Source organism: Nannobrachium achirus (assembly GCF_963921795.1).
Source record: "Nannobrachium achirus genome assembly, chromosome: 17".
Classification (NCBI taxonomy): domain Eukaryota; kingdom Metazoa; phylum Chordata; class Actinopteri; order Myctophiformes; family Myctophidae; genus Nannobrachium; species Nannobrachium achirus.
In genome coordinates, this window is record NC_137824.1 from 16462589 (window position 1) to 16488378 (window position 25790).

The 25790-nt window shown below is 42.6% G+C and overlaps 1 protein-coding gene across 1 annotated transcript in view; it reads right to left on the minus strand.

Moving 5' to 3' along the window:
- Positions 1–21946, minus strand: part of mtnr1c (melatonin receptor 1C) — a gene marked incomplete at both ends in the record, with an annotated part of 43670 nt that extends 21724 nt beyond the window's left edge. Inside the window, one exon of the mRNA XM_080746553.1 lies at positions 21733–21946. Within this exon, the coding sequence (XP_080602679.1) occupies positions 21733–21946 (214 nt within the window). The remainder of the gene's footprint in view (positions 1–21732) is intronic.
- Positions 21947–25790: the final 3844 nt, after the last annotated feature.

Sequence of the window (25790 nt, forward strand, 5' to 3'; positions counted from 1 at the left end):
AACACTCACTTTTTCTTTTCTCTAATTACAATCTAAAATATGAACCCTTGTTGCAAAAAAACAAAGTTGTCGTTTAAGTTAGTCTTAATGGTTCATCATCATCATTATTATTATTATTAATAATAATATGTTTTAGCGCTTAAAAACACTAAGTACTAAGAGTTGAGGCATTACATTTTGGATATCACGGTTCTATTGTGAAAACAGACGATCGACATGCTCATGTTGTGAGCTATTTTCACAATTTCTGCCTCCTGGCTCGCCTCAGTCGCCTGCCGGTGAGGAGCCCCCACCGGGAGGACACCAACACTTCTAACCCCCCCCCGGGACCCCCAAATTATTCTGGGGGGTCCCCAGATGATTAACTTAATGTGCAAAGTTGTTTTCTCATTCAACAGTAAAGAAACCAACATGACGTTTAAGTGTAGGGTATCTACACATTTCTAAAGTGACAATTTAAGGACTTTTTAATACCTCTAAAATTACAAATTAAATATTGGTCAAATTGTCAAATATTAGAGGCAGAAATTGTGAAAATAGCAGATCTACATGCTCTTTGCTAGGCGTTGTGAGCATGTAGATCTGCTATATTCACAATAGAACAGTGTTATACAAAATGTAATTCATTAACTCTTAGTGATGGTCAGGGTAGGGGGATCCCCAGTTAAAATATGATTATTTTGGGGGTTGCGGCCTGAAAAGGTTGAGAACCACTGAATTACAGCATGGAGAGAGGCTTCCGAACCATATAAGCCAAGCTGTAATACAGTTGTTCCGAGTCTTACTTACTTATGTGGCTCCCATCGCATATGATTGTTTCTCACAATGCATATATCATGTTACACAATGTTCACTTCAGGCATTTTTATGGCAGACCGTAAAATGTGCTGTGCAGAGAAAAGGGGAAGCCACTTGCGGATGCAATAAAATATAAAAAAAGGACAGAATGTATAGCGTGAGAGATCAACAATCCTAAAGACATAGACAAGAGCCTGCTCTGCCCAGTGGATTAGCATTTCTGTGACTTGCACGGCTGCGTGCCGACTGCCAACGTTAGTACCGATATCTGGGGTCGCGCGTTCCTCTGTCTGTCAAAGCCTCTGGCTTTGTTCCATCATCTCCAGACACTGTCGGTATAGAAATCTCATCCGCAAAGCCCACTAGCTGGCACGAACACTAACTCTTTGATTCATACGGCTATATTTGCACAAGATGGATGGATATTAAGGCAAAAACGTGCAGGGGTTCTGGCATCTGACTGGACTGTCAATGACAGGATTGTTACAATAACTGTATTCCATTCCATCTAGGATTACATTGGACTGAAGCTCAATTTTTTATTTTGTCATGCAACAGTGCCACTCGCTGAAAATAAGAACGTAGCATGATGCTTCATTAGCCATTATTATAGTCACACATCAGCCATTAGTCACAGATTTGCCATTAGACATGTTAACATGTTAACATGTTAATGAACGCCATTAATAAAAGGACACTGGTTGACATGGTTTCTCTGTGTATTTCTTTTGTCCTGCATAATGCAATGCTTTTTGTTGAGGGTGTATACTCTTGTTGCGACCGTTAGGTCGCAGTTACTATCAAAACCTCCACCGGCTGTCTGTCAGTCAGTCAGTCACGTCACACTTTTCCCCTATTCATATCTCCGCCACCGTTGCCCCTATCTATGCCAAACTCACACACACTCCTTGGCTGCCAAACCACAACCTCCACCCCTCTCACATGGCCCTCTTCTAGCGCCACCATGAGGCCGGTTCTTGCGAAACACATTTTTGGACACTGCTCCTACAGATTTTGCCCAGTCTGGCCCTGTTACAGATGTTGTCCAAAAATCATGCAGATCGGTACACAGTATAAACGAAACAGGTATTTCTTACATTGATGCTCCTACATATTATCATGCAAGCACCAGTTAAAGTTACTTTCCATCCCTCATATACTGTGTGCACAGTGCACATCCCATAACCCACACACTGACACTGCACATCATTTCGGAGCTCATATCTTTGAATGGGTAAGGGCTAGTTGTTCATTATCGATGCTGTTTCGTTTGTGTGTGATTCGGTTTACCCTGATGCATGTACAGAACAGTACTTTCTCTTGTCCTGTAACTATATCTTAACTGCTGTAAATTAAATATCCCTCTCAGGATGAATAAAGGTCTTATTTCTGTTATCAAGAAAGCGCAAATAATCTTTTTGGCAAAGGCAGCGCCCAGGATGAATTAGTAGTGACTACTATTTGAACTTGTGTTCAAGGGGCTGCAGAAAGCATTTTGTAAGAATAACACATTAAATCTGACAAAAGTGATATAGGCGGCCGACAGCCCAGCCAAGAATATCGAAATCATAATGAAAGTCAAGCTACCAATCAGACCTGCAGTTTTCTGAAAACGTAAGCTTCAACAGCCCTGAAAGCAATCAGAAAGTCGGGAGTGGCCCTGAGCGTTCCACATGAGAGCACTAATCATCTACAACTATGAGAGCTAGGAAAATGAATGGGGCATAAAATGTGTACCTAGACGACAGGACTCCACCTAAAAGGAATTCTGCTGTTAAATGGTAATCTTTTTTCGTGGAACACCATTTCAGACTTCACGAGCAGATTTATTCCACTTCAGTTTACGCACGCCATTAATTGTAGGCTGGTTGTAATCAATCTTTGGGTTGTGAGACTTAACTGTTTATCACGTCAGAAAGTGACATGTTTATCTAGCGTTGAATCAAAGTGTAGTAGAAGATAGGTTTCATTCTGAATGGAATGACGATTCGGTAGTGACGCTCTGTGTCTTCCCTAATCTGTATGAATCACAAACTGTCCTGGGTTGTGTACCGAGCTATACTGCAAAGTACACTACACAACATAGGGCGTCCATCAACATTCCCCAGAGAGACAAATGTATCTTACGCAAAGTACTCAAGTAAACGCACTTCATTACTGTTATGTGTAATGTACTACAGTAGACTAGAGTCGAGCGGAAAGAGAGATTCTGTGAATGTAGCTACTGTAGCTAGGAAATATATTATAATAATATAATTGCCCGATTGCATTACAACAAGAATTGACACACAGTCAATATAAAATCTGTGGATTGGTGTGTTGACGTTAGTGTAAAAAAAGTTTGAAAAAATTTTTTTTTTGAAAAAAAAAAAAAGTTTAGGTCCAAAAATGTGTTAAAAAATCGACCTGATGGTGGCGCTATATGGGACAGAACCATGTCTATGAGATAAGTGTAGACATACTGTGTAGCGATTTGTGTGATTTTAGGGCAAAAACTGTAGGAGCAGTATTCAAAAATGTGTTTTAAAAAATTTGGCGGGGGTCCCTGGAGCTGCGGGGGTCCCTGGAAGGGTGGAGGTTGTGGATTGGCAGACAAGGATTGTGTGTGGAAAATTTCACATGGATAGGGGCAAAAAAGTGTGATGTGACGTGACAGACAGACAGACTGACGGACAGACAGACAGGCGGTGGAGGTTTTCATAGTAACTGCGACCTGACGGTCGCAATTATAATCATTAGTATTGTTTATTTTAATTATTATTATTAAGGAACTCTAGAAATCTCAGTTGGAACTGTTACCCCAGTGACCCGATGCTGGATAAGCGGTTGAAGATGGATGGATGAATGGATGGATTATTTTAGAGTAAGCTACTTTATTTACCATTATTGTGTACTCCGCCACATGGGGAGCAATCTTCAATTCAATCTTCAATTCAAAGAAGCTTTATTGGCATGAGAACACAAACGTTTACACAGTGGTGGAAAAAGTACCTACATTTTTATAATTAAGTAAAAGTATCAATTCTGCAATGTAGAATCACTCTGTTACAAGTAAAAGTCCAGAATTAAAAATGTACTTGAGTAAAAGTACAAAAGTATTGGTATCCAAATGTACTTAAAGTACCAAAAGTAAAAGTACTAAATGTTTGAAAATAGCAGATCTACAAGCTCACAACGCGTCGCACCGCAATGCGTTGTGAGCTTGTAGATCGGCTATTTTCAAATAGCCTTGGTATAACATAGGGCTAAAGTGGTTTATGTATGTTTTAAACTTTAGTTAAAGTTAGATAAAGTACTATGTTCTATCCGTCTGTCTTTCAATGTTATATGAGATACTTAAAGTGTGGTTCCTGTGGAAATAAGCCTTGGCTTTCTAGGATCTCCTTTTAGTTGACCTTGTACCAGTGATTTGTACTGTCATGAAACTGTACTTTTTTCTATTGCAAACTTCTAATAAATTCTTCAATCAATCAATCAGTTATTGCTTTGTAGATTAGCATTATTGGGCTAAATGTAAAGACGCTACGCTGCGCCAACCGTGAATTCAACACAATCTGCTGTTGAGCAGTTTAACCAATTTGCTACGTACGTCTACACAAACGGTCAGATTACAAAGATAAATTGCTTAGTGAAGGCTCACGGATGTCACCATAGGGTACGCTCCAGCAGAATGTCCCGTAATGATCGTATTATTTAAAGAGGAGCATTTTAATCCGATCGGTCGTCGTTTCCTTAAAAAGGTATTAATGTATCTAAGTGCAGTACACCTCGCAACCGATGGGGTCGCATGGCTGAAAAACAACAGAAAATGACGTCTGATCGGATTAAAATGCTGTTTATTAAACAATACGAAAGATACGGGTAATTCTGCTTGAGCGTACCATACTGTGACATCTGTGAGACTTCAGTAAGCACTTTATCTTTGAAATAAGAACGTTTTTGTAGACGTACGTAGCAAATAGGTTTAACTGCTCAACACGAGGTTGAAGTTAATTTATTACACACCGTGACTTGTGCGTTAGCCTGCAGCTAGCGCTAGCTAGCGTTAGCCTGCAGCTAGCGCTAGCTAACGTTAGCGTTAGCCGTTAGCCACACATCCAGAATAGTCTAATAAGTCAATTTTCCAACGGCGAGTGAACGATTGCATTCCGAGTTGGGTCGCCGTTTTATTCCATGAGTAATTGTGTATAACATGCCTGCGTTAGCCTGCAGCTAGCGCTAGCTAGCGTTAGCCTGCAGCTAGCGCTAGCTAACGTGAACGTTAGCCGTTAGCCACACATCCAGAATAGTCGAAGTCAATTTTCCAACGGCGAGTGAACGATTGCATTCCGTGTCCTTCATGGATTTTTTTCCCCCTGGCTGTCAATGTTTTTATTGTTCAAAAAGAAAACGTTCTGAACGTTAAAACTAGATAGTTTTACGATCATGACAATGTGACAAACGGAACGGATCCTTTTTTTCCAAACTCGAGAAGAAGAACAGCGCCAGAACAGCGCAAGGCCGCTCCCAATCATGAAACTAGCTCGGTTACCATGTGACATGGGGACAGCCAATAGGCAAATAGGTCGCCTAGGTAGCCTAGGTCGCCTGAATGTCTCAGCACAATCGCACGTCTTTAATAAAATCTGTTTCACAGATTTAAAAACAATTCTGCTTCTTCACTCAGTCTAAGTTGTTTGATTGTCCTTAAAGATGGGGTGCCATGATCCCATCTCAGTCTCAAAGCTCAAGCTCAAAATGTGTCGGCTCTGGTACGCATGTTGAGCTTGTAGATCGGCTATCTTTGACTGTATATGCATGATTGAGTGTGAAAATATAATGACCCTCTCAGTCATCAAAGATGCCCACCCCTGATCTAGGATCATAGGTAAAACAAAATAACCAATCATGAGTCGAATAGTAGAACAAAAAATATTCAAGAATCTGTACGTTGAAACAATACAGACTATAGGATGCACGGTCTACAATGACCGGACATCTGTCTACATAACATGCCATCTACTGTAATTAATTACGTTTTAGCCTTTGAATAAGCCTGCAGGTCGTCAGGGCTAGGGCAATTTCTACGGGCTAAGGTGCAGTCTGAAGAGGTGATTGCAAAGGGGAGTTCATTCCACAGTTTGGGAGCTAGAAAGGAGAGGAGTCTGGGACGCGTGGAGCGGTGTCCTGGATGTTTTAGCGAAGGTTCTGACAGCTTCTAGTGCGGGGCCTCAAGGGGAGACAATGCTCATTTCGTGCAAATCAGTCTAAAGGCGCCAGATTTTGCACAGATGTAGCCCAGGGCATGCTCTAATGATTTAGCTAGGGCGCCCGAGCCGACGACCTTCGGGGTCGCCACAGCAGCCAAATCAAGTTGGGCTCCCATCGACATTCTATACATGAGGGAAATACCCAGAAAAAAATCTGAGGGGTCTAACTAGGGGTTTGTCATGATTCTGAATCTATTGCAAGCATTTTGTTTTGCACAAAAAACTTTCCTTGGGATAGAAATGGCCCCACAAAACGATGGTTTAGTGATGAGTCATCACTTTTCACAGTTTTGTGGGTGTTTTTGGGGGCCATTTCTAGCCCAAGGAAAGTTTTGGGCGCTTTTAGACTGATTTGCACGAAATGAGCATTGTCTCCCCTTAAGGCCCCGCACTATTCCCTGTGTTGGTTGATCTGAGTGAGCGGCTTTGAAGATAATGGGGTGCCATACGCTTGGTTGCTTTATAGGCCAACATCAGTGTTTTGTACTCTGTGAGGGACTATGGCCAATCGAGGGAGCGGAGAAGGTGGGGAGGGAGTCAACAAAGTATATAGGGTTTAAGTGGTTGCACACACACACACACACACACACACACACACACACACACACACACACACACACACACACACACACACACACACACACACACACACACACACACACACACACACACACACACACACACACACACACACACACACACACATTGTGAATTTCCTCACAATAAAATACAGTAGATTGTAAATTGCCTGGCAGCAGAACCATTGCATCTCCTATAGTTCAGTGTTTCTCAACCCTTTTCATGTCAAGGACCCCCAAATTAGTATAAACTGCATTTTGTCGCGGACCCCCATACAAGACTGTTTAATTTCTCTTTCTGATATATGGAGATCCCCTGCTCTGATCTACAAGCTCACTACGTGACTGCAAGCCGTATTTAAAGGAGCCTCCCTTACTGGGCGTGAGCTCTGATTGGAGTATGACAGTGTGATGTAATGACTGACAGCTGATTACAGCTGATGCGGGCGAGACTCACGTGTCCTGCAAAAACTCTATGCTATGCTTCATTTATGCTCTACACCGGGTGTTCCCAAAAGGTAGATCGTAATCTACCAGTAGATTACAAAGGCTGTGCAGGTAGACCAAATGACATGCATGCTCCTAAAAACTTTTTAAAAATATAAATCATTTTTTATAAACAAAACCCCTCTTTTTTGGCATCTAGACTGTCACTGATTGACATCAAGAAGGGCCTGTCAGCTCCCCTCCCTTCACGACTTCTAAAGTATGACAAACCCCGCAATGCAGTGCTTTGTTTTCAAAAGTCAGTAGCATTTACAAAGACCAAAAACCTACCACTACCATGGATGAAGACCTTTCCCCCCCACTATTACCCATTCCAAGTGTGTTTGGCTTATACTATGTCCCAAAGCCCCCTCAGGTACAACCTTTTGTTTGGGTAGATTATGTTGAGCTGGTCATTTTAAAAGTAGTTCTGGGCTCCCCTGCTCGACACTGCTTCATTTACAGGCTACTGGGCCACCGCGTGAGCCGTGAGGGTGTCACAAGAACAGATCTACAAAAATATCAGCTGCAGTATGATGCGTATAGCCTGCGGGCTAGTTCAGGTTGAGAGGTTTAGACCAGGGGTCTTCAATGTTTCCAAGCCAAGGACCCCTTAACTGAGAGAGAGATGATGCAGGGACCCCCCTCTACATATTGTATAATGTGTGATGCAGATTGAAACTTTCACTCTGTACTTGGTCTGCTCTTTTTGACCTCTACACCAAACCTCTTTGCTGAAAAATAGCCAGTCTAAAAGCTCTCAACGCCTCGCACGATCTGCTATTTTTGGCTCAAGTTCTCCTCAGAATAGGGATTCGAGGGTTCAAAAGTTTTTAAATGAAAATAACTATCCTATCACACAAGGATTTGGTGGCCCCCCCTGTAGTAACTCTGAGGACCCCCTAGGGGTCCCGGACCCCCTGTTGAAGACCCCTGGTTTAGACCCATTAAATATGCAGCACTATGTCTATGTGGGTGATGTACAATATGTGACCAAATCCAACCGACAAATTACTCGTACCCTCTTGTGTGGGACCACTGAACTGTGATGATCTGGATGTATATTATGCGACGTGCCACATATTCCAAATGTTTTGTGGGACTTCCAATACATGCTGTGCGGGCTGCTGCCAAACTGGTCTGGCCAGCTTTGTCTCGTTAACATAAACTGGAGAACATCGAGGCACATACAGTTCTGTATGTCAGCTATGTTATGTAATATGATATTGCAATTAAAAGCCGGTTCCTTCTCCCGGTTCACTGACCATACGCAGGGGTGTCACTCCAAATTCTGGGCCCTGGGTACAAGGATTCAATTCAATTATTTTGTGCTTTAACTATTGAGAAAATGACATATATACAAGCTCAAAGCGCGGCACTGAGTGCCACGCTGCGAGCTTGTAGATCTGCTATTTTTGAAAAATTGTGAAAACTTCTAAAACAAATCCTTCTATTAAAGGTTTAAAAAAATAAATCTATGTCAGTGGTGCTCAAACTTTTTCATGTGTGATATGTATTTGACCACGGACCCACATCTCAAAATATTTATTTCCAGGAACCCCCCAGAAGCAAAATTTGAGTTACAAATGTTCGCTTAAAAATACATATATTCAAAGATTTGCACACATTTTCACGACTTTTCAAAAATAGCAGATCTACAAGCTTGCAGCGCGGCACTCGTGAGCTTGTAGATCTGCTATTTTTCAATAGCTAAAGTATAAAATAATGAAGGCCCCTCCACCTCGGGCCCAAGTAACTCAGTCCCACTTTTCCCCCCCTTGTGACGCCCCTGACCGTACATAGCCAAGCGAGCTGATTAACATGAAGCTTCATGTTGTTAGCTGGGTCAGCTTGGTTACAATTTTGCCACAATTAATTGCTATGGTGTGAAGCTGCTTAGTGTCTTGTCTAACAGTGATCTATGGGTTCTTCTGTTTTTAGAACAGATAATTATAACATACTGACTGTGCAGTGTTCAGTAGGCACTAGGCAGTGCTGGACAAAGTATAGATACTCCTGGTAAAATTTTGCTCAACTATGAGTGCAAGCTGCTCAGTCAAATTTGTACTCCAGTTTAAGTACTGGAATACTGGCCTTTTAAACATTTTAAGTATTCATAATTGACATGCTTTTAACACATTGGCCGCCATTTTAACATTGACTGTATGGCTCTCCTGCCATTTTGTTTAATAAAAAAATTGATATATTTGTTTTATATTGACATTTTTCCTAAATTCTGTATTTTTTCGACAATGTCATACAGAACCTCAAATGAAACAGGACAAACTCTAGTCTCACCGAAAAATAAAATAAATAAATAAAAAGCTTTTTTTTCTATAGTTGCAGCCATCTCAAAATAGCCATTTTTGACCAAAATCCAGCTATAATTGAAAGAACTGGAGATATTGACCTTTTTGTGATTGATGGCTTTTCGAGCGAATAACTCAGTTGATATTTGTATTTATGGCGTCAGGCACTTATCAGATAAGTGTACTAATGTAATTATGTAATAGGAATTATTTTTAGAATTTTCTGTTTAGAAAAATGCAGAGAAAAATATTTTTATATGTCTGACCAAAAACAGCAAGTTCACATTGATATACTATTACTGCTACAGTATTCTACAAGTCTGCTACAAGTCACTTGGGGGCGCTGTCTCTCTGTTTCTGTGTGTAAATTGCGCTCTGTAGGCCTACAGGTGCACACACACACATTGACATCAAAGGGGGCATGAGTCTTTACAACCAGTAAGACTCCCTAATCGGGAGATAAGCGACCGTTGGTCGCTTATCTCCACAAATATCACAACCTCCACCTCTCACGTCATACGGGTAGCCATAGTTACACCTGGAATGTTGAATCTCCATATATGGAGATAACCTACGCATCACACAAAGTCTGACCTCACCAGCCCATACTTGGGCATGGACGACTTATATCTCCATATACGGAGATGGCCATATATGGAGATACGATGACATCACAGAGTCCACAGCTGATGATGTGGCGTGATGTCATACAATACACAAACAAGCCCTATATAAAGGGGCAATTCTCACCAGGGAAGAGAGCATTGCCTGGAATGTTGAATCTCCATATATTGAGATAACCTACGCATCACACAAAGTCTGACCTCACCAGCCCATACTTGGGCATGGACGACTTATATCTCCATATACGGAGATGGCCATATATGGAGATACGATGACATCACAGAGTCCACAGCTGATGATGTGGCGTGATGTCATACAATAAACAAACAAGCCCTATATACTGATGCGATACGATGACATCACAGAGTCCACAGCTGATGATGTGGCGTGATGTCATACAATAAACAAACAAGCCCTATATACTGATGCGGAGATATGAGCAGGGCAAAGGTGTGACGTGTGACGTGTGACCGACCGACGGACGGCCGGTGGAGGTTTTCATAGTAAACTGCTCCCTGACGGTCGCAATAACACTTCTAGAATACACCTCTAGAATGGATTGCTATGACATTTGTTCAACAAGGTGATCAGCAATCTCTCAACACGTCGCTCTGCGACACTTTGAGAGCTTGTAGAGCTTGTAGATCTGCTATTTTCACATTCTAGCACATGTTAGAAAATGTCTCCCCCTGCCCCTAAAAAAATCCTCTGCACTGCCCTGGCAAGAGCAGGGCAGACGCAGTTTGCTAACGAGGCGAGGCTGTAGTTGATCGATCGCTTGTTGGCTGTAGTTGATGCTTGTTTTGGTGGAGCGTGGGCCAGGGACCCCCACGCCCACCTGGTTCCCTAAGTGTTGGCTGGAGACCAGGGGACCCCCTTTGTGAGACCCCATCGACAGGGACCACTTGTCCCTGCAACTGGATCATGTGAACTTTATGTAACAAATGATCGGCTTATTGATTGATTTTACAATGTTATGTAACTCCGCACTGCTCTGGGAGGTCGGCGAAGCGTTGGACCCGCGGACCCCTTATTGGTTCCGTTAGAAAGGCGACCAGGGACCCCCACCTTTGCAAAGGCGATCATGGCTTGTTTGTGGACTAAAGTTTGTGGACTAAATACCATTACAAAACTAATATTATAGCCTGGATATATGGATTATAACCCAGGGTGTGGATTCAAATCAACCATCATCATTATCAGGTACGTTTTAGAAGCATTTATATGGCGAATTGGCGATAATTGTGTGTTTTGTGTCTTGAGAGAGAGAGAGAGAGGCAGATCTCACTGATAGCACTGTTTTTTTATGGGACTGAACACCATCAGGGGGTCCAACAGGGACCACTGAAACAGAGATATAGTGGTCCTGGAGGGAAGCACACACACACACACACACACACACACACACACACACACACACACACACACACACACACACACACACACACACACACACACACACACACACACACACACACACACACACACACACACACACACACACACACACACACACACACACACACACAGCTGTTCTCACACTTTTTTTTCTTCTCTTTTTTTTTCCGGCAGCCAGCCTTTTGAGCTCAAATGCGTCTTTTGCCAGTTCACTGTGGGTTATGGGGAGATTTATACATTTGTATTGCAATTTATACATTATTACAGTATTTTTTTCAAACACACTTACTTTGATGTGTGATATTTTAGGTTCCCTTTAAGATAAAAGGCTCAGACTTTGTAACGGGCTGTGGAAGAATGTAATTAAACATTACATTATATAAAAGCAAATTCTCGGGACTATCGGGCCTGGCGGGGAACGACATTGGGATTTTCTCGGGACTATCGGGGGAGGCGGGGAATGAGTTAATGGTACTTAAAGGGATATTTCACTTTCAAAAAAACTTTTGGTAATTTTATTGTCTAAATTAATCAGGCTTTTATGAACACCCTGGACAGATTTTAATTTGATTGATTCAATATTTAGATATTTGATGTAAATGTTATCAGGCCCTCCTCCTGCAGGATGCCTCCCCATACACACCCATTCCATTGTAACTTCAAACTCCATTTTAACCATGATATAGATTCATCAAAAACACCCGTCTTTTTTTTAAATCTGTCATTCACTAGGAGAGACCAAGCATCAGACAAAATATAGGTTTAAGGTTGTTTATTATAAGACCGAGAGCCTGGTCGTTTATGGGCGCATCGCATGCGTGGCATGAGATGTGCGGCATAAACGGCCAAGAATGCAGAGTACTAATGGTCATCTAAGGTCAGCACTACACGCAAGCGTGCAGTGTGCAGCTTAGATGGTCAAGGGCACAAACAACATTTAGGTTTTGGTGTATGGTCGTTTATGGACGCATCGCATGCGCGGCATGAGATGTGTGGCATGAACGGCCAAGAATGCAGAGTGCTAATGTACATCTAAGGTCAGCACTACACGCAAGCGTGCAGTGTGCGGCTTAGATGGCCAAGGGCACGAACAACATTTAGCTTTTGGAGTATGGTCGTTTATGGGCGCATCGCATGCGTGGCATGGGACATGCAGCATAAGCGGCCAAGATGCTGAGTGCGAAATAGTCATCTAAGGACATCACAACACGCAAGCGTGCTGTGTGCGGCTTAGATGGCTAAGACGCCCGAACAGCATGGAGGAGACGGCACGGGCATCGGGGCATGAATGCCGTGGGTGCCGGCTTGGTCATCGGGGCATGGATGACATGGGGGTGCCAGCATGGTCATCTAAGGTCACGCACCATGCAAGCATGGTGTGTGCAGCTTGGATGGCCAGGGGCGTGAAATGACACTCTGGGTGCGTGGTCATCTAAGGTCAGCACCACACGCGAGCGCGTAGTGTGCAGCTTAGATCGCCATGGGCACGAGAATGACATTTAGGGTGCTGGCATGATCATCGAAGGTCATCACCACACGCAAGCGTGTAGTGTGCAGCTTAGATGGTCAGGAGCATGGACGGAGGATGGCAGGCATGAGGGGGGAGGTTCCGGGGGGTCGCAGACCCAGGTACTTTGGCTTAGGGGTCAAGAGCACGCGTCCGTGCTGAAGTATGTAGAGAGACCCCAAAAGAATCGGATTGTGGGATTACGAGATCGAGGAGAGTTGGGCGTTATGGTGGTCTGGGGAGTTGGAACGGATGTAGCTGTGGTAGGCTTGGGAAGAGCGGACGAGAATTTGTATGAAGTGGTCGGGAACTCCCTTGCTTGATGCTGTGGATGCGGCTCCGATTCCGAAAGAGTGACTGGAGAAGGTTCTGGAGAGTTTCGGTTAGGGGGGACCAGTCAGAGGTGAGAATGGAACCATATGCGGGTGACAACAGAACCGTGGTTGGTGAAGGAAAGTGGGCCTGAAGGAGAAGCGTGCTGTGCACGTCGGGAGTATGTGTAATTAAGGTGGGGCTCGTAGGGGCTGAGGAGTCGAGTTAGAAGATGAAGATGGGAGTGGTGTTGCCATACTGGTTGGTTGTGCTGTGTTAGATGATGAAAGCGAAGGAATTAGGTCAGCGAGGCGAGTATGACGAGCAGGGTCGAATCTCTGAGCATCTTAGAAGACCCCAAAAGAAATCAGGAGGGAAATGGCGTTGAGCATTGTCTGTGTGGGCATCTGAGTGACCAGTGTGCAGGATGTGGACATGCCTGGCTGTGACCTGACAATGGGACTGCAGAAATGACAGCGTTGTGGGGGAAGTCTTGTTTTGTTCCTTTGGAGGCCGTAGAGTAGTATTGGTTGTGAAGTTAGTGCCGCACAGGTAGACAGAGATAGTTGATGTTATGGCGTTTTGTTTGTTTCTGGGGGCATGAGAAGATGAGGATGAGGGCATGAGGAGATGAGGATGAGGAGAGGCAGTTATTGGTTTTGTGAAGTTAATGCCGACAGGGATGGTTGATGTTCTGGTGAATTGTTTTGTTCCTGGGGACAGGAGATGTGGGAGTGGGCGCCGGCACAGAAGGTGCACATGTGGAGCATTTTGCATGATGAGAGGTCGCAGTCGCCCTCATTAAAGTTGTTACACAACATTTTGTTCCCCACGAAAACAAGAGGGCGGCCGCGACGGTCTCTGGCCTGGGAGGTTGCGGGATATTGGTTGCTGGTGTTGGTTGGGGGCATGATGGGCTCGCTGAAGAGATGGGAAATTGCAGGGCTGGAGGAATGCTGTGGAGCGGGGGGGCAGGGGGTGGGTGCGATGAAAGAGCACTGAGTGGTGGGATGGGCAGGGCAATTACAGAGGCTACAAGTGTTGGTTGACTTCCCTGCGAAGATCCTGCAGTATAGGTCCAGGTCGAGTGCGCCCCAGTAGGTGGCTGTGTTTCGTTGAATTAGTCTGGAAGCGGCTCTGGCGGGGAACTGGCGATGGTATTCGTAAAATAAAGTGCCTCCAAAGCGGGCGGACAAATCCATACAAATGAATAGATAATCATCTAATTCCTGGCGGCGGGATGGGTATGAGGAACTGATGATGTCACGGAAAATGGAAAATGCCAGTACAAACTCGGTAGGGGTGAGGATGGTTGAGGAAGATGACGTGAGTTCACTGAGGGTTATGGAGACTCCTCCCACTTCGACAGATCTGGGTTGATGGTTTGTTGCAGTGGGTCGGACAAGGGAGGAGAGATCAATGTCCACACCTTGGAGGATCTGATGTCTGAGGGAGGAGGAAACCATGGGGGTATTGAGTGCCAAGGCTGATGGGGGCACGGGAGCTGGAGTGGCTGTAGCAAGTGAGAAAAAGACAGGTTTGGGAGGAGCATATGAAGTGGGAACAAATGAAACAGACTGTAGAGGATCAGGCACGAGTGGAATAAGGGGAGTGTGGTAGGCTGATTGATTAATACTGGCCGATGTTGTTGCTGAGACTGCTGTTGCTGTGGCGGCTGTTACTGTAACTGATGGATAGCTGGACTGGACATGATGGGGAGACTGCTGGAATGACTGGCGTGTGGAGGTGGTGGAGGTCGAGAAGCCCCGAGGCAGCCTGGTGACGTCATCTATTGACGGAGTCGCCGACCGAGTGACGTCACGGCCGCGCGACTGAGCGGCCCGACGCGACGCGTTTCCGCGATGTCGCCGTCACGAGACGCTGCTGCCGAACGAGCGACGTCGCCGCTTGGGTTGCGGGGAGAAGAGCGGTGGGTTTGCTGAGCTGGTGTTGACGCTGACGGGCGCCGTTGGTGAGGAGTGGGGTACGGCTTTCGGAGTTTGCGTGGAGTACGGAGGAGGGAAGGAATGGAAACGGTGGATTTAACCTGTCGTGGTGCTGCAGACTGGTGAGTAGACGTAGTGGGTTGTTGTTGGAGACTGGGGTTGTATATATCCTCGTCGGAAGCGTAAATTTGTTGAAGGTGTGCCATGCTGGAGTTGCTAGAAGGTGTAGAATGTGTTGTTTGTGAAAAGGAGTGTTCAAAAGTTTGACTGTGGAGCTAAGCTTGAAACGAACGTATTGCAGCGTTTACTGGAAACTATGCACGCCGCAATTTTTTCAAGTCGGGTTTATATACCACTGTGATTGGTGGAGGAGGAGTTGTCGGCTTGATAGGAGATGGGTGAGTGGTTGGCACAGGGTGGCATGGGTGGAGTTACCGGTGGCTGGTTAGGGGTGGTAGATTGTCCTCTGCTTGGCCATATCTCCTCCCGAACTTAAGTTGTTCCAACTCCATTGGTTAAAATGGAGTTTGAGGTTACAATGGGTGTGTATGGGGAGGCGTCCTGCAGGAGGAGGGCCTGATAACATTTACATCAAATATCTAAATATTGAATCAATCAAATTAAAATCTGTCCAGGTAGTTCATAAAAGCCTGATTAGACAATAAAATGAACAAAAGTTTTTTTGAAAGTGAAATCTCCCTTTAAGTACAAATTACAAAGTACATTTCCTTTGTAATATCAATTGCTGTATTGAAATGTAGACATTTTCCCACAACATTCGAATATTTTTTTAAGGTGAGAACAATGGCTTCAATTATGTCATTAATAATAGAAAGCCTGCCGTTCCCATTAGCTTGGATTCCCCACCTACTGTATATATGTTTTGCACTGTTTATTTCATTATTATTATTATTATTTTTTACTATATCTACTGCATAGTACTGTGTTCTATCCGTCTGTCATTCAATGTTATATGAGATACTTCAATGGTTTCCTATGGAAACCTCTTTTCTAGGATCTCCTTTTAGTTGACCTTGTACCAGTGAACTGTACTGTCATTAAACTGTACCTTTGTCTATACAAACTTCTAATAAAGTCTTCAATCAATCAATCAATCAATCAATCAATTGATCATGTGACTGGTAGAAGGGTTTCTGAACTGTCCACAGTCCTCCTCTGAGGCACAGAGTGAGTAGACAAAAATATGAGCATTTAGGTTGAAAATGGGTGAATTTTTCTCAAGTCTTGTCTCTGAAAAAGATCTGGAGTATCATACTGTATATCACAGTAAGGCATCCGTGGCCAAATACATATCATTTTGGGTCTCCTTGTCGTGAAAAGGTTTCACTGACTTGGCAACATACATTTTTCCAGAAAACTGTTAGGATTTAGAAGACATTTTCTTGGGTCTTAATGGTTTATTTAAGGTGGCAGCAAATGGGTAACAAATGCCAAAACATTCCCCTTTGGATGAAAATATAGCCTGGTGGGGGGCGGGACTAAAGATCACAAAGGGTACTACAGACAATTTGTAAACCCACAACATTGGCTGATTTCTCGCTTGTAGATGTAACAGAGGAAAACAGACCGTATGTCAAATCCCGCCCCATTTTGCTCTTGTTACTACGTGGGACGAAAAAACCAGGGCAGATTATTTTATAATGGAAGTGGATGGGGAAAAAAGATTTTTCATAGCCTCATTATAGCTATTTAAAGTACCAAAAGAAACACATCTACGTGATATTAATACAAAGGGAAGAACAAAGTACAGTAGTTACATTGCAAAACAGGAGTTTTCCCTGGAAATATATGTTTTAATTAGTTTAATTCCAGTCGGACAGAAAAACCAGGGCAGGTTGTTTTTATATTGGAAATTAATGGGGAAAAAAGATTTTTCATAGCCTCATTATAGCTATTTAAAGTACCAAAAGAAACACATCTACGTGATATTAATAAAAAGGGAAGAAAAGAGTACAGTAGTTACATTGCAAAACAGGAGTTTTCCCCCGAAAATATATGTTTTAATTAGTTTAATCCTCTGGAACAGGCAGAGGACAGAAATAGAGAGAGAAAGCGCAGTGCATCTTGGGTAGGAACTAAGCTGACAGCCAGCCTATAATTCCACTGCATAATAGGCTGGCTGTCGTAATTCTGCCCATTTAAAATATATGTACCCAATCGAAACTCTTAGTTGCATTGATAAGGTTCATGTGAACTAGTCTGTTGAAGCTTATTCATTATAATGATCGAAATCGCTATGACCGCGCAGCGCCGTACTGCACGCTGGCCGTGCTCCGCATCACGGCACCGCGGTGAAGACGGAAGTGACTTTCTTCCACTGCATAACTCCACCCCCGGTAGCGAAAAGTGAATGTTTTTTTTCTGGTTGGCCAGTCAGGGAGTCTCAGGGACCAATCAGAAGGCTGGCAAACAGTCTATTGTGATGATGGCTCATGTAGGATACAGTGATGTTACTAGGTTTTCAATGTAATGGGTCCCGGGACCCACAGGTGGTCATTCAAATGGGTCCCAGAAAGGTTTTATGAGTCCTCAATACAATGTTTTCGAGCGCTGTGAGCTTGTAGATCGGCTATTTACAAAATGTTTGCCTATTTCTTATATTTATTTTACAATTTGGCTAATATTTGAACTTTGAACTAGGATTCCATTTGTTCACCGAGTTACAGACCCATAAAGTTCTATTTGGTTCCTAACTATCATTTATCTGGGGACCCCCTGGAACTCCCTCAAAGACCCAGGACCCCACTTTGAGAACCACTAGTGAAAATAGTTTTTAGCTGTTCCAGGTTTAACTGATAATAAATCTTTACAGTGTTTATCTTACACAATACATTAAAAAACGAATTAAACTATCTAAACTAATATAGCAACTTAAGTAGAAGAAGTAAATTATTTTAACATGGACTCCAATGGAGGACCCCAGGACCATGACATGAATGAGTCCCTGGGCGACTTGAATGAGTTTTTGATGCGGGATGCGCACGTAATGACATCACTGAAGGATATATCAAATTAGACTTTAATCTCATCTTCAAAAAAGTGCACATTAATTATAGATGTCATGGCAACTGTACAAACAGTTCATTAAAGTAGGAGATGTCTGCGCGCTTCAGCCAGCAGTTATTGGTAGAAGGACTCGTTGGTGCTCAACAAGGACAAACTATATCAAAAAGATATATTACCTGGGCACTTCAAAAATGACTACCCAAATAAAAATGATGGAGCACTCAACTGGTCTGCACGTTCATTTATTGTGGCGACAGGGTGACTAAGTTCATTAAAGTATAAAGACTCTCTCTGTTATGGTTTTCTGCATGTGTATTAGTACTCTTATTATTTATGTTGTCCTGTATAATGTAAGCATTGTTGATGGCATGTATGGTTTTAGGCTATATTCTGTTCATTATTAGTGGCGTTTATTTTATGTGATGTTACCATGGCTGTATCTTGTCAGCTGTGCTCACTCATGGCGACTGAAGGTCGCCAGAGGCAGCACATCCATTTCACAGGACAGGCTCCTCCTGTCTGATGATGGGAACAAGACGGACGGTAAATAAATAGGCCTACATAATAAAAAAAAAAACATATACTGTATGCAGAGGCACCAAGTTTTGTCCACGCCGCGGGGGGGTTAAGCCATATCGAGCGCTACTCCCCGCCCGTTTGCATACATGCAATTGATGCAAATAGGCTATAGGAGCGCTCCGCGGGGTGCTGAAACCCTGCGGCACCCACAGACTTGGCGCCTTATGTAGGCCTATATATGGCTGTAGAGGATTTATTTATTTATTTATATTTTTAATTGAAAAGTTTGAGAACCATTAGGTTAAATAGTGTAATATGAGAGCCAGCCAGCATTTTTGCATTGGATCACCCACTTGGCCACGTTATGCTTGATGCTTGTCTCTGTAGTTTCAGTGTGGTGTTTATATTTCGGTTATTAGGTAATGTGCAACATGTGCAGCGGCCCCAATGCACTGGCCTGCATGGACACATGGAATGTTGATTTACTTTTGCTGTAAACCCAAGGACGATGCCAGATGGAGTGTTATTTATAAAGAGATTAGCGTCACATTACACATTAGTTTGTTTCCTTAACTGTGATGATGACAATATGAGAGAGAGAGAGATATAGTCTGTGGAACAGTTGAGGAGCGTGGAACCCAACAGATATAGGCTAAGACAAGGGTATTCAACATTTCCAGGCCAAGGACCCCTTAGCTGAGAGAGGGAATGAAGCAGGGACCCCCACTACATATTGCATAAAATTGTGTCGCAGATTAGAAATGTTCATAGATTTCTTAGACAGCTTAGACTTGTCGGAGTAATGTGTATTTTCAGACATTTAACCACTTGAACCGTCAAATACTTTGCAAAACCTCTTTGCCAAAAATAGCCGATCTACAAGCGTACAACGCCTCGCAGCGCGAGGCGTTGTAAGCTTGTAGATCTGCTATTTTTGGCTAATGTTCCACTCAGAATAGGGATGCTAGGGTTTAAGTGGTTAATGTAAAAAAACATGATCCTATCACACAAAGATTTGGCAGCCCCCCTGTAGTAACTCTGAGGACCCCCTAGGGGTCCCGGACCCCCTGTTGAAGTCCCCTGGGCTAACAAGTATTTATAGTAAAGTATTTTGTGAGAAGATGTTGGTTTCATTGACGTGTGCCTTATCTATATAGGCGATATGATGTAACGCTGCCTTGTCCAGTCCACTCTCCTCTCCTAGGAGAGGAGAGGGAAATATTTCGTGCCAGGGACTTTTGTTAAAAATTGATCGCTTTAAAAAGGATTTGCACAAATGTTTAAAAATTGCAGATCTGCAAGCTCATGATAGCGCAGCACTAGGCGACTACTACAGCCAGTGGTTCTCAAAGTGGGGTATACGGAGAAAGGAGTTTCCAGGGGGAACCCAAGCTAAATGTGTTGACGTATAGCATTTTAGCAGTTTAACCACTTTAAAACTATAGCCTATATACTATATCTATGCACCTATATATAGCCTGTATGTATCGGCTGTATGCAAATAACAGAGATCGACCAGTTCACGATGCAACTTGCAGATCTGCTATTTTCCAAAATATCATGACAAAATGGAAAATGTGAACATGCCATTTTAACAACACAACTCGTGGGTCCCTGGATCCTGGACAACACATTCTGCCCTGGCAGAAAAGAAGAACAAATATGTGGGTCCTTAGCCAAATTCATATTAATTTGGGAGGGGGTCCTTAATGGGCATGAACGGTTTGGAATAAGCACTGGCTTAAGTATTTTGCATATGGTTTTGATTAACCACTTGAACCCCAGCATCCATATTCTGCTATTTTTGGCGAGGGGGGAAGCGTCTAAGCGGCCTATCAGTTTCACTGCATAGAGGGTTTAAGTCAGTGGTTTTCAGCCTTTTTCATATCGAGGTCCATTATGAGCCACGGACCACCTTTTGAAGAGATGTAGGCCTACTCTCAGACCCAAAACTTAGAATATTTTGTTATCGCTGGATAAGATTTTGTCCACAATTCCATGCTGTATTGATGTTGGTAAAATGTTGGTAAAATGATGTTGGAGATAACAGTGACCAAAATAAATATTCTACATTCGCTAATTGTGTGGACTGCTTGTAAAGTAATGAATGCAAATATTTAACAATTAATTTAACTCTTGAGAGTGTAAAATGAAACCAAATGGACCCGTAAGGGTCCATTTGGTTTCATTTTACATTGTCACGGGTTAAAGATCTATAAGGTAAGGGTCCTTTTGGTTACCAACTCTCCATCATTTAGCTGGGGACCACCTGGAACCCCCTCAAGGACCACTGGTGGCCCCGGGGGACCACTGGTTGAGAACCACTGGTTTTAAAAGAAAACAAAAATGAATGTCCTCTCAAGTTTCAGCAGATCATAGGCTATATAGACAACTGTTTTTATGATGATATCTTCTGCAGAGTATCTGTCTGTCATTCAATGTTATATGAGTTTAATAAAAAGGATCTCAATGGAAACAATAAGCCTCGTCTTTCATCATGAGCTTATCCTTTTAGTTGGCCTTGTACCAGTGAACTGTAGGCATACTGTCATGAAACTGTACCTTTTCCTATGCAAACTTCTAATAAATACTTCAATCAATCAATCAATCAATCAATCAAACTGGTAAAAAAACAAACCTAGCCCGGCCCTCCCCTCCCCTGCCCCTTCTTTGTACTTTCTGTTTGTTTAGACTTTCTGTTTTCTTTTTTTTTGTTCTTTCATTTTATTTTATTTACATATCTACTGCATAGTACTGTGTTCTATTCGTCTGTCATTCAATATTATATGAGATACTTAAATGGTTTCCTGTGGAAATAAGCTTAGTCTTTTCATGGATCTCCTTTTAGTAGACCTTGTACCAGTGAACTGTACCGTCATGAAACTGTACCTTTTCCTATGCAAACTTCTAATAAAGTCTTCAATCAATCAATCAATCAATCAATCAATCAATCAATCAATCGGGCCTAATATATCTCACCTGCATTCCTGAGCTTCTTGTTCCTGAACACGGACAGAATGACCAGGACGTTCCCCACGATGTCCACCACTATGGTGAAGATCAGCACGCTGGCCAGCAGCGTGGACACCCCCGGGGGAGCGGCGGGGTGAGAGGCGGCGCCGCCGGTCGCGTTCTGCCGGGACAGGCAGCCGCTGTCCGCACCGCCGCTCACATTCACAGCCTCCACATCCATCACATGTCCGTCACGCATGCAGTCAGAGCACCGCAGCAGCCTCCTCCATGCTGGGTGGTTGTTGTTGTTTACTTAATTAGGATAATTTAACAGCTTTTTAATAAAGAAAATCATCATGACATGAGTCCTGATCTGGAACTTTAGACCGGCGAAGTCATCTTTTTCTTCTTCTCGCACTAAAAGGCTGACCGCTATGGATTGTGGGCATAATTCTAAACTATGTAAATTTGTAGCCTAATGCATGGGGGGGAAATGTTGCGCTGAAGAAATATGATATTAAAGTCAGGGAGGTTAATGTATTCCGTATCGTCGCATCATCATCATCATGGTCCATGTGAAGTTAAAGCTCCTCTGTCATCAGCCGCTCGATTCTGGCACAGAGCGCGCGTCCACTCCAAGGTGCGTAATGCGTGCGTGGTGTGGGTGCGTAATGGAAGCGCACACATGGATGGTTAAACTTTATGACTCCTGTTTTTTTCTTCTTAATACCATCTATTATATCTGTAGGCTATTCCGCTCTGTCCGCGTTGCAGACGCATCTAATAGAGCCGGGCCGGGCGCATGTTTTAAATGTTTACAGTTGGCTTCTTTTTTTTTCTCTCTCTTCTTTATATGGCCATTCATCTTTTTTGCTATCTCACAGACTGTTACCTCCCACCTACACTTAGCCTACAATCCTCATTTTTTTAAACTCTAGTCTAGAGTGTAGCTAAACCACATTGTTGTCTGTCATTCAGTGTTATATGATTTAAAGGATCTCAATATAAATAAGCCGCAAGGCTTACCTGAGTTTCCTTTTAGTTGACCTTTTACAAGTTAACTGTAGAATGAAACTGTACCTTTTCCTATATGCAAACTTCTAAGAGGACAAAATACTTCAATCAATCAATCAATCAATCAATCAATCAATCAATCAATGGAGTTAGCCTATACTTTATGGATATCCTAAATGAACGAGGAATTACTGACATTTGCTCGAACTATCCAGTTTTGGGTATAGCTCTGGTCCAGAGCTAGTCGTTGGGTAGAGTTAGTAATTTATTAAAACGAATTAATAGGACTATATCAAAGCTACCATGCAGTTACCATATTAATAGCTGAAATCCATGCCTATCTTTACTTTATGGATATTCGTGTCTATTTATTAGCCTATTTGTGTATGTGCTCATTGTGCTGTAGTATGATTCATACTCAGTGTCTAATGTTCATGTGCATGGAAATGGCGCCTTCGTGTGTCCAATTTTGACCATTACAAATGTCCACCATAATAACATAGGCCTGCCCTGGTCCTCAAATGGTGGGTGGAGGGGGCAAACTATAGTTAAGTGGTGGGAAAAGTACTCACACATGTTTTACTTGAGTAAAAGTATCAATACTGCAATGTAGAAAAAAAAAATAGGCCTACTCTGTGACAACTGACAAGTAAAAGTGCAGTATTCAAAATTTACTTGATGTACTTAAAGTAAAAGTAGAAAGTATAGGCTCCTCATTATGCAGAATGTCCCATTTAGCTAGGAAATGTAGATCTGCTATTTTCAAATGGCCGAAATGTATGAGTTGAAGTGGTTATAATGTAACTTGTAACTAAAGTTTTTAAAACAATGTAGTGGAGTAAAAGTACAATATTTGAATCCGAGATGTAGTGGAGTAGAAGAAAAGTATTGGAAATTGGAAATACTGAAGTAAAGTACAAATACATACCTCAAAATTGTAGTAAGTAAAATTGTATAAGTAAATGTACTTATAGAATATATACTTATGTACATGATATGCTTACTGCATAGCAGCAGGTGTATACTGTGCATGATATACTTCTGGACGCTGGTTAAGTTGCTAGAAAAAAGTACAAAAAGACTATATACAGTATATGTAGGCCTATATCATTATTATTATTATTATTATTATAATATTGGTAACAGTTTAATACTTCCCAATGCTGAAACAATATATAATAGGCCAACTTTCTTTTTCTTATAAACAGCAAATAAAAAGTACAGAAAACTCCATACTCCATACATCATCAACACAATAACAAAGCACAACCAGTGTTTTGTTCAAGAAGGGACAGACAGAAGCAACAGCTTAAATAGGCTGACTTTCACCATGTGGACGTCTATCTTGAAAAGCATATTGCAAGAGCACAGTCAACAAGTCATTAGTCATTTCAGTGCGTGTCTGTGCACAGCACATCCTGCTGCTAAGAGGGATTCTTCACTTAAATGAGCCTCTTCACACTCTGTCAAATGTAACAAAGGCTGTTCTCAGCAGCAAACTAATTTGCTGTAAACATAGCCTGCTTTGAAAACATTTCAGACATGCAGTCTCCACTAGTGCTCTCCATTACGTGTGTGTGCGTGCATGCGTTGGACGTGACACCGGTGGCTGGCATAAGCACACCTGGTTGTTTGGGACCACTGTTATCCTACTAATAAATGACCGAATGTCTGTCTGTCTGTCTGTCTGTCTGTCTGTCTGTCTGTCTGTCTGTCTGTCTGTCTGTCTGTCTGTCTGTCTGTCTGTCTGTCTGTCTGTCTGTCTGTCTGTCTGTCTGTCTGTCTGTCTGTCTGTCTGTCTGTCTGTCTGTCTGTCTGTCTGTCTGTCTGTCTGTCCGATGTCTGTCTGATATACCTTCTTCTTCTTATTTCGTGTATCATCGTCCTTGATGATTGGTTGACGACATTTTATTTCACAAGATTTCTTGTTACTTAGGGGAGGCCATGGGGCTGGCTGTCGTCTTCTCCCCCTTGCCGTCTGATATACCTGACATCACTGGTACTAAACAGTGCCCAAATTTGGAGATGACTGACATCACTGATACTGCCGCCATGGTAAGAGGCTCTTGCTGAAACAGTGCCCAAATTTGGAGATGACTGACATCACTGATTCATCAAAAACATTTAATGACAGACAAATATAAATAGTTGAGAGCCACTGGACCAAACTCATGTTTTATGTTTCCTACCTGAAGTATGACCTGTACTCCCATGCTTACAGCTGCCTCCATACATTAACCACTTAGATCCTATTTGATACTTTCAACATTTTTCTAAAATAGCTGTTGTATAGTAACTGGTCTACAAGCTCACAGCACAGCATTTGACCTAATTTGTTAGTTTGAAGCATTTCCGACATCACGGTTAAATTGTATAATTATGTTCCGTTGACATCATCCAAATGGAGAAACTGGATCCAGGCATAGAAAACGGCCAGAAAAGTGTTCCCGCCATTATTGTTTATATGTGTGGTCAATATTTCAGACTTAATGGAGCTGCTACTGTTGCAGAGACCTGCGCCACCCCTCATCTGATCACAGTTCTCAGACAGGGAAAAGAAAGAACGACCGCCCTCTCGTTCATGGCCGTTCAAAGCAATAAAATAGTTAATGGGTATTCTATGTGATGACATCATTATGCAACAACATCACGTCGTCATCACAACCGCGTGAATCAAAACAGCGTCCAGGTTCTGACAATGGAACAAGGGGGGAGCGCTTGTTTTCTGTGGAGATGACGGAGGCGCGCCGGCGTTGTATTATAAACACAATCTGATCTAGCTATAACAACAATCACGACAACGGCTATTAATTATAATCACTAATTCACAATGAAGTGTCTTTAATTATAATTAATAAAGTAATAGTCAAATAACAAACAAGGACAAATTGTTCTGCCCACAACCTTATCAAACCAAAATGCCTAAACTACTGCAAAAATGTAGGCCTATTATAACTATGATAATGGTTCTTAACTTCTTCTAAGTCCCAATTATTAAGTATATAATACTTGACCTTATAAATATAAAATGTTTATGATTATTTCTTGTGTTATATGTCATGAAACATCGC